The sequence below is a fragment of the Haplochromis burtoni genome, unplaced genomic scaffold, assembly GCF_018398535.1.
Source record: "Haplochromis burtoni strain Fernald_Lab_line unplaced genomic scaffold, NCSU_Asbu1 Contig_12, whole genome shotgun sequence".
NCBI lineage: Eukaryota > Metazoa > Chordata > Actinopteri > Cichliformes > Cichlidae > Haplochromis > Haplochromis burtoni.
The window spans coordinates 1541840-1552403 of NW_024582373.1; the positions used below are offsets into that span (position 1 = coordinate 1541840).

The following is a 10564-nucleotide window of genomic DNA, read 5'->3' on the forward strand; positions in this document are numbered from 1 at the left end:
CACAAGCACATTACATTGCATAGTTACATAATTTTTCAAGTGTTTTAGCCAGACCTTTCAGAAACCTATTGAACCAAATGCTACTCCTTTGTGGCCTAGTAGTTGGCAGTACATTTGACATACTTCTTTATCAATTCCTTAAATGCAGATGCAGTTTAAAATCACAATTAAAGTAGTAGCACTTAAAAATGATGCATAAAGAGAGTTGGAACACTTAAAAAAAGCCCATTGCCCGCTTGCCGAAACCCGGGATCGAACCAGGGACCTTCAGATCTTCAGTCTAACGCTCTCCCAACTGAGCTATTTCGGCTGGCGTGTATATCCGCCGCCATCTACTGGCTATAACAAAATGGGCATGTTTCGTTATATTTCGGTTGTAATGATGACTACAAACTGCAAACTGTAATGTATACATATAGAGCGCGTTTCATTTAATAGTAGTTTGCACATGTCCGTTTAAAACCACATAAATGAATTAACTGAGTAATATGAACATTTCAGTTTATGTCGATTAAAAAACAATAACAAATCTAATTTCATTAGAGGACTGCATATTCCACTTTCATATCTCACGTAGCCTGTGCTTTCAAATGTATAGTTTGAGGCTCCACAAACTCGGTCATGAAATATCTACGTATGCAATTTTCAACTTCCCCACCAGAGGGCGCTCTATCACAGGACATTAAGTGCCACAAGCCCTCTGGACAAGATTTGAACGCTATTCTTTCCTTTTCCTGCATCCATTACCTATTACCAATAACATCTTATTTACGATACACTGAAAGATCAGCCTAAATTAGCGTATAATGCAGTCACATACAGTGTGTCATTCAGTGGATGGCTAGTATTATATAGGCCAATACACAATACAATATAATATAATATAAGCTTAAATTGATCCCAGTTTTACAATATCATGCGTCTTCCTCTTTACACAAACCTACTACATTTTTCAGTTTTTTTAGGTTACACATCGCCTGAACCATTTTCCTGTATTCCCATATGTTTGTTATTCTCTAATGAGAACTAGCTTTAGACATAAAAGCTGCAAACACTGAGCTGAAACATGCCTCTGCTGAAGTGAGACATGGACTTTAGATGCTTAGAGCCATCAGCTCCAAAAATTCCACATAAAACCAGTTTCTACTGGTTCACATTACATGCACTCCTTCACTGTAGCTTGTGATCACCTCACTGTGTGCCAGAAAGAATGCTGGCTTTTCCCATAAAAGTGTATCTGCACAGATATCCTTACAACTCAACACTCCGTCCTCTACATTTCTTAGTCCTCACATGATTTATAGAAATTGGTTGCCACGCTGTGGGCCAAGAGAAATGGATGGTTAATTTAAAAAGTAAAAAAAACAAGGTACCTTTTAGGGTAGCCACTCCTGACCATTTATTCCTGATGTCTGTCCAACTAAATTAGCTTTAACCTTTAACCCCAAAACAGCACCTAGGATAGAAAAGGGCACTTTATCATATCCATACTCCGCTGTGCAATGTTAGATAATAACCCTTGAGTTTCAGTGTAAATGTTACACTCTCCATTAGTGTAAAAATGTTTTTTCCATTTACAAAAAAATTAATTAAAAATGATTTATTTATATGTCATTTAATTTTAACCAAAATTATGCCACTGGTATTTGCAGTGGCCTAATTGTTCTTTCGCGGTTTAAGTGCTGCTGAATTAGCCTACTTTACCTTGCAGGCTTCATCCCACATGGATGACCTTCTTTTTTTCCCCTATATTGCCAGGTCTGTAGCGCCTCCCTCCCACGCAACACGAAGCCCACGCCACGTTTTCAAACATGCAGGCAGCTTTTGAGCCGCTACGCCGCCATGAGCCACAGGAGAGCTCAGTGGGAGGGGCATGTGATGATTACTGCCAGGTATAGGTGCCTGCATTCCTACAGAGGGCACTTTTACTGAACATGAATGCACAGACTGAAATAGCACATCTTCACATAAAAAAGCCTACAGCGCCGAGGTTTGAGTTTAGCACACCAACAAGTGGAAAGACAATACTAAAATTATCACATGTAAATGGCACTACCCACTCATTATTGGCTGCATCTGATGGTGATAAATGAACACATCCACAAACACAATATACCGTTTGTTCAACACAGAGACCACACAAAGCAAATGTTAAAGCGACTATTGGTCTCACCAACAAATGGAGGAGTCTCTGTATGCATGTGCGCATCACATCTTTGTGTTGATCATACTTGCTGATGAAGTTCATTTGGGGAGTTCGAGAGCGGTTGGATGCAGTTATGCTCTGTTCAGACGTCGCTGTATGCTCTTATGTGCGATTTCACCCGATGGACATACAGAGATTCCTTGATGTGTGAGCGAGAGTCTGTGGGGACATTATGTTCTTTTGCAGCATAGCCCTGAGTGATTATATAGGCTATATGTACGGAGCTGCACGTTGTCCTCATGTTATTCCTCTTGTAGGAGGCTTAAAAAAACCTAGTGAAGAAATGTAAAACCTGTTGGGGTTTTTTTGTTTTTTTATCTTGGACGAAGTCTGAGTAGCTCTGACCCCCAGCTGGAAATTTAAACAAACTTGCAACACAGCACACACGCGAAAGAAAAACTCAATTCATTCTTTTAATTCACTGTTTTGTGACACATTCACATAAAAACACTGTGGAGAAAACTTCTAAAGATATTCTTGGTGTACATATAATATATATTTTCACTTGTTAACATTCACTAATGCATTATTAGTGTGATAAATCACACGGCCGCTGCAATGAACAATAGCGTGAGTACAATGTTAGAGCAGTGAACACAAGCAGGTAAAGTCAACACTACTCTTTATAACGCCAGGAAGCTGTCAGGGCCCAGCTGAGGTGACCGTTACACTCCTCTGGGAGGAGCTGACCTGTGGGACCGCATGTCTGGGTGCAACGACACAGGGACGAGGCAGCTGGATCACTGCTCTGCTCTAGGAAAGTCGTTTTATAACCACACACTTCCGTTTCATCATGTGGGCAGTATTTACATCATTTACATGAATTTTCTTCTAAGCAGCTTTACATCTAAAATGCAGTCTAAGACTATAGACCTGGAATAAACACAGTATCTGTGAATGATGATCTGTGTCTTTTCTTTCCCATCACGAGTCACATGAGAAGATTTCTCATGCTAACAGTGAACGCGAATCTACAGCCAGCGGCCAGTTAACTTAGTTTAGCATAACAAGTGGAAACAGGGGGAGACAGCTAGACTGCAATACCAAATAATATATTACACCATTTGCTATAAACTGGGGGCAAAAGAAGTGTTGCGAAATCTTATGCAAGCGCTTTAATATCTCAGCACACGATAAACTCACACTAAAGCAAAACTTGATTTACTAATTTACACTTTTAACTGTCCTCTGACTTGTTCTTTATCGTCTCTCCCCAGGCTGACCCTGAAAAGTTAAAAGTTTATCAGCTGTCACTGAGCCTTTCATTTAAATATCTGACATGCTCCCTTTTTTGTTCCGAATGCACAGTATACCATTTAGCGGAACGTTTAAGGCAGAGATAATATTAAATACATTCAAAGAATTTATGTGTTTGAAGTGTATCAACATTTTTTTAAAGCCTTGGAGGGAGAAGGCAGATCATATCTTCTGCTGGCTAAACACATTCTTTGGAGTGGTTATGTAAGCACCACTATGAGGATGCTCTATTATTCAGCTCCATATGTAAATAGACTTCAGTGATTCACAGAGTGCAAACTATGTACAGTGTGTGTTGAATGATTCTCTGCAGAGGCTGTGAGCGCCACAGTGATTGTGACACCCTGCTTCCACTGCAGCATGCGCTGAGGGGAGAGTGTAGCAGGAGCTTGCTGCTGGTGGTTACATTTAAAGGTCTCCCCAAGGTGTAAATGTGATTTGCACATTTCTCACACCGGCGAGCTTCATTATGGAGCCTGACCTGCATGTTTCAGTCTCACAGGGCTTCTCCCAGGCAGCGTTCGGTACCTTCGCTCGCTTCTAGACGCACCTGCCTGCTGGTCTTTCGGTTGTCCACCCAGGAGTTGTGTATGACAGTCCCACCTGGTGAAGGGTCTACCTGGAGCAGGGACACCACCCTCTTTTTAACCTTGGCGCGAAGGGCACGGCGCAGTTTCTGTCGGGTGAAAGCGTACAGCAGCGGGTGGGAGACGGTGGTTCCGTAAGCCAGAGCGAGGAACCAGAGGCGTAGGCTGACGAGGACGTCGCTGGGGCCGATGCCCAGGATTAGGACGTTGGTCACTGAGAGGGGAGCCCAGCAGCCCAGAAAGGTCGAAATGATGATGAGGGACATCTTAAAGACACGTCTCTGACGCTCTCGGCGATCTCGATGTCGTCTCACTGCCCGCCGCAGGGCGATGATGGCCGACACGGAAGCCTGAACGCCCACTGTGGCTGGCATGGGGGTGGCAGCGCCCGTGTCAGAGCTGACGAGCGGAGCAGAGGATGACATGGCATGGGGAGAGGTAGCTGTCGGGGTTGGGGATGGGATGAGGGGAGGGTGGCTGAGCTGTTTGGTATTATCTGTCGTGCATTGTTCTCCTCCTAACTCCCCACCATCAGTCGTTAGCCCCGGCTTCTCCTTTTTTTGCCTCTTGTGGCGCCCTCTGCAGGAGGGGCCCCTGAAACGCTGGCCCTTTTTCATGTGGGAACCAATGCGGATGTTTAAAGCCCTCAATATTCTGGAGTAGGTAAACAACATGACTGCCACTGTGGTGAAGAAGATGGGCACTTGGAGGATAAGATGGTAATACCTACCGGGGCCGGTGTGAAAGCCCTGACCACCAACACATAGGACGGTCCGGTTACGCCATGCTGGCGCCACAGTGGAACTAATGTCATACGAGGACAAAGGCAAGGATCTCTCCGTCTCCCCTGCTTCTTCTTCAGTGGACCACTGCAACTCCAAGAATGGGATAAAAAACACAGCGACCGAGGTGATCCAGACGGCGATCAGCAGCAACGCCGCCCTGTGTGTCGTCAGCAGCCTGTTGGCCGGTCGTACCGAGATGTCGTATCGGTCCAAGCTGATAACCAGGATGTTGATGGCTGTGGCGATGCTGGCAAAGGTGACACAGGCCTCGTGGAAGCAGCACACCAAGGCCAGGTTGGGTCCCGGAGGCAGAAGAACAACAACCAGAGTGAGGGGCACACACAGCACGCACACCGCCACATCCAGCACGTGGAGGTTGACGGTCACCATGTTGCTCACAGAGTCCACTAAATTGGATTGGGAGCAATAGAGCACCAGCACAGTCAGGTTGCTGCTGAATCCCAACACCAGCTCCAGCATGAGGAAGGCGGTGAGTGACACCTGGAAGCCCAGCGAGGACGGAGGGTACCAGGACGCAGGGGTGCTGAAAGAGCCGCCTCCTCCTCGCTCCTGAAGGACTCCGAGTCCCTCCAGCCCAGCGGCTGTCCGAACCCCATCAGTAGTGGCCGGGCCTGAGGTGTAGCTGCTGGTCTCCATGACGACCTCTCAGTCTTCATATATTGTATCTGTCACACTGCTGATGAGCTCCCATGATGCACCTGGCCGATCCTCCATGATGCAGGGATGAATAACAGCTCCGTGACAGCGCTGCGGAGAAGGGAACACAACGCAGACAGATGAGAGATGAACTGTGCAGGAGAAAATCAAAACACATTATTCTCTCTCACAGCATGACAGAGATCCCAACATAACTTTGGATAAAAACAGAGATCATAACTTATCCATGTTTACCAAAAGAATTCTGTCTGTCTGTCTAACACATATGCACGCATTAACTCCAGCATCTGCAGATTGAGCAGGTGCTGCATTATGCATCAATCCATCCTTCATTCTGTCTCCTATCAGTATTACCATTCTGACTCAGCCACAGCTTGAGACGTGAACACAAGCTGCCAGAACAGCAGGCCGTCGCAATAGGCCATCACTAATGTGTACTGGAGCTCTGGGGAATGACCCAAATTGAATGGAGCTAAATAATCAGACCTGCAAGCAATCAACTACTCTCAGTGGATCAGTAAATACAACACACTCAGCAGGTTACATAAAATTGGTTATGATCTTTTCTCTGCCAGCTGTAACAGACCGCATAATGCATTTAAAATAGCTCCGGCACCGAAGGGGCATATTTATTGGAAAGTGTTGGTAAGCCTTTGCCAGCTGACAAGCATATATACAGACATTCACATAGCATCAATGCCAACATCAGGGTGTAATTTGAAGAGTTACACTACTTCCCTTAAAGTACTGTAAAAACCCAAAGGAATGACTGTAAAATACTCCAGACATAACCAATCATAAGTCAGACCTTTAATGTGATCACTTTTTAAAACAGATACTGCTCATTTTAGGGCCAGGGCAAAGGCGGGTAGAGCTGCCTTTCCTAAATACCCTAAATTTATTATGTGCCTAGTGTTCATGATTGTAGTAATAGAACAATGTGAGTCCGAACGATGACAAGGAAATCGACTTATATAACGCTTTTAAAACCTTATTCTTGGGACTTTTTAAGCCTGTTATATGAGATTTGACAGGTGATCCTGTCGATGTGGATAAAAGCTAAAATGGCAGCTCAAATAATTGCCCTGATGCATTGCAAAAATGTTAGACAAGGAGTAAGAATTTCTTCTGGAATGATTTTGATCATACTGATAAGGACTAAAACTAAAGAAACTATTTGTGTTTCCAATTTTTCTAAAGAACAGTTTTTACTTCACCTAACTAAAAATGAGTTTTCCAGCGCACCATATTAAAGAGTTAACTATAGTTAACCTCGGCCCACAGACACAGCCTATCCTTACTGATAAACACCAGCAGTATGTCATTGTTACATCGACAGCTACAAGATTAAAGTCAGTGTGTAAAACACAGCCGCTCATCATTGATTGTGGAGGGGGGGCGGAAACTAATTGCACCTGCGGGAAATCAACCGAACAAGTGAAATCACGGCTTCATATGTCTCTAAATTGCTATCAGAATGAATATCTTGGCATCAGGTGCTCAAAACATTTCGTGACTGGCCTCCGAGTCGAGAGCACAGGAAACTGACTCCAGCACAACAAGTCGAGCCTGAAATATCAACCTCCGCTCTGGTAACAAGGCATTCAGCTGAGTGATAGACTCATTTTCTCCTCACCTCCGTTACCACGGAAACCTCGCTACAAGGAACTACATTAATGAGGGCACAGGTACCCCGGCGCTGAAGTGCGGGACACTGAGCAGTAGAGTAGTAGTAGTTAGAACAGCTCTCAGCTACAAATCGGAGAGCTTGAAACGCGCCGCATTCCTGCGGAACAGACAGAGGAGACCGAATAAGTGTCGTGATGGGGCTTCCTGCTCAGCTTTGAGCCAACAGTGCCAGCAGCGGTAAAAGCCTTGTGCTACAGATGTTTTGAATAACGTGTCTTATAATCCATGTCACAATGACTCTGCTGACTTTCGTGCGTCCCCTTTTTCCCCTTGGCAATACAAACAACTCAGTGTGGAAGGAAATCAAAGTCCCACGAGATTTCGAGATTGTGATTAAACTATTTTAATTCAAATATATCGTAGAATTATAAGCAAATTCTACGAAATCTAAGTTATGGCAGCACTGACTAAGCCAGAAAGGATGCAGATTCCTGCATCAACTTTCAACTGTAAAAGTGTCCCTCGAGGACGCAGCGACAGATAAAAAGGATGAAACTGTTGGGGTCAAGGGTTCGGGTTTTTCCTTTGATTTGTCTCTTGTCTGTTCTTCGTGGGGATTTAAGGAGAAATTAAAGAGGGGCCACTGGGGAAAAAAACAAAACATGGGTTTGGTGGGGGGGGAAAATAAACAACAACAAAAACTGAGTGAAGAGCTGGTGGTGTGCAAGAGCGCAGACTCTCGCAGCAACTTTGCTGGACTCGGATTGGAGGTTTCCAGCTGGCCTGATCATCCACAGACTGTCTGATTGTAGCAAGGGATTGGATGGAGAAGGTATGAATCCATTTAAATGAATTCATACCTTTAAAAGTGTGCGTGCACTGAGAGACAGATTACAGCAAACGCCTGAGTGAGGGAAGGAAGTAGAAAAGAAGGGTGAACCAGACGCAGCGGTAAACAAGATGTCCCAGGGAGCAGAGGTGGCAGTCTTACATCAGCCTTCCTCTAACTGCGGCTGGTTTCCTGGTTGCATCCAGTCCCCAAACGACTGCTTCAGTCCCCAAAGACTCCACTCATGATTGCCTGAGTGAAAAGCTGCGTGATGACTGCACGGGTTAGACGCTCAGCACAGGAAAGGTGTAGATATTACAGAGCGTAAAATTACAGCAGAAAATCAACCTGCTTGAAAGGCTTTTCTGTGGGGACTGTTATCACAGGCTTCATAGTGTTCTGCTTTAAGAGAACTGTGGCTCTGTTGGTTTTTTCTTTTCAAACTTTGCTCTTTTGTCTTTTTGTAAAGGTATGTTTTATAGTTAAATATGATTCATCATCTATATGTTAAAAGGCTCAGTTTCAAAGGGCATTTGTGTGATGCAGACAGGTGAAAAATCAATCAGTGTGCCCCTCCTGCTTGAACCAAAGTGACTCATGTCTGACCCTGGAGAACAACGCGCGGTTTCACACTGGTCTGCATTCACAAGCTGCTTATTAATAATTTGCTTCCTCTTTGAAAAATACCAATCAGAATGAGAATGAGCGAGTCAAATTTGGCGTTCGTTGCTTGAATTCAGAAACCAGCACTGCCACTTTGTCACTGTCCCGTTGTTAGAGGAAAGCAAGTGTGAAACCAGGTGCATTTCTTAAGATGCTTTGCTAATTAACTTGCACACCAGGGAGTTCTCCAGGTAACTGTGAATGTGTGTGTGTGTGTCCATTTTCTGGCTATGCAACAATATAATAATAAGGCAGTATTCTCACTCAGGCCCCGGCGCGCTGAGAGCCAGGAAAAGCCCACATCGAGGTGCTAGATTTGATAAGTGGCTGGGCTACCTCAGCAACACCTTTTCCCTTCAAACCTGGGACAGGGTAATGAGGTTCAGCTTGATCGCAGTGACACATTTTCAGCTGAGCTCTACAGGTAGTGCTGAGAACTGTGACATTGTGCTCTGTGTGTTCTCTGAAGTTGTAAATTGAGCCAAGGCTATTCCAGTGAAAAGATGACTGGTATTTCAATCTGTTGTAGTTTATATTTTTAAAATGATGTCATGTTATGGGACATTTCCATCACTCCATGTGCAGGCACGGAAAACCCAAGGCAAGGACGGCAGTTTCAGAGTTAGCAATTTTTTGGCCAGAAGAGGCACAGTAACTTCCTATTCTTCCTCAGGGAATGTTGAAGGTTTGTTAAGTAAGCTACTATGTCCTAACACTTTGGTTCTGTACAGGTAAAATAAAAAAAGACTATAATGTGGTGAGCTGAATTTACTTACTGCAGTTAGAGCCTGGAAAGCAGTTTCTTCCTGGGTACTGATTGGTTACCTGGGCGTGGTTATCTTCCTGTCAAACTCTTGGCAAAAATTCAAATGAAGGCTACTTAAATATTCCTATTTGTAAAAAATGATACCCTAAAATACATGGTGTTAGATTCAGTTTCCAAAATCCTGGATGCTACACCAGAACTGCTTTCATGGGACTTAAAAAGGGTAACTAATCAGATGTACTCAATTAACTGATCATCAGTAAGTGTGAGCACCTTTATAAAAGCAGATGTTTTGGCAATTTGCTGGTCTGGAGGATCCAGGTGTCCCAGCAAGGTCAGATTGCAGCTTCTCTAAACGGTGCCAATTTACAAAAGAAATTATATGTTACAAACATCAGATTCTGCAGACTTACAGTAAAATTAACATTCTGTACATATTACAGCAGCTCTGCTCCACAATAAAAGCATCTCATCAGGCCAACCCGCACCCCAGACTTCTCACCCAATGAAAACATTTACTACATGAAATCAAAGATCTAACTGCTAAATAGCTGACCAGGTAGATATCAGATAAGAATGAGTGGTTTGGCTCCCAAGGAGAAAGTGATGCAACACAGCCAACTTTTTTGTTTCGTTGTTTTTTGTTTTTAATTCAAAATAAGCATATATTTTTCAAAACTTTCACAATAAAAGCCTTAGTCCAAGTGTATATTGTAGTCCTTATTTCATAAAAATGACTGTGTGATGTTTTCTGTTAATTTTTTATGTCATGACCACATACAATATAAATATTTTCATTTGACTCTTCACGATATTTTATATCACATTTGGGTCTTGAAGCATAAAATATTTATATAATTATTTAATTTGAAGGAGCATCTCTGTCTTGTGTTTGATGTCATTTATATTAAAATCGTTGCTTTTTTGTTTTTTTAATTTGTTTTTTTTATGTGACTGGTTTGTGGTGCTGATTGTGACCTTTGTGATGTTGTTTATGGGCCAGCTTTGGAATTCACAACTTTTGTGCTTATTTAGAAACTAAATAGCTGATTTATTAGGTTTGTTAGAGAAATTAACTTTGTTTAATTTTTTTATGTTATTTTAACAAAAGCCTTCAACATAACCATACAAACAATAGACAAAAGCCCAAAACAGGGGGGGGGG

The 10564-nt window shown here is 43.3% G+C and overlaps 1 protein-coding gene and 1 non-coding gene across 2 annotated transcripts in view; both read right to left on the reverse strand.

Annotated features, from left to right (window-relative positions):
* Positions 1-237: 237 nt before the first annotated feature.
* Positions 238-310, reverse strand: trnaf-gaa. The gene has a single exon. It is a non-coding gene; the product is annotated as a tRNA-Phe (tRNA).
* A 2167-nt stretch (positions 311-2477) lies between these two features.
* Positions 2478-10564, reverse strand: part of LOC102307475 (G-protein coupled receptor 22) — a 14895-nt gene continuing 6808 nt past the window's right edge. The window contains exon 2 of the mRNA XM_005915370.3: positions 2478-5603. Coding sequence (XP_005915432.1) covers positions 3960-5492 — 1533 coding nt within the window. The 5' untranslated portion in view covers positions 5493-5603 and the 3' untranslated portion in view covers positions 2478-3959. The remainder of the gene's footprint in view (positions 5604-10564) is intronic.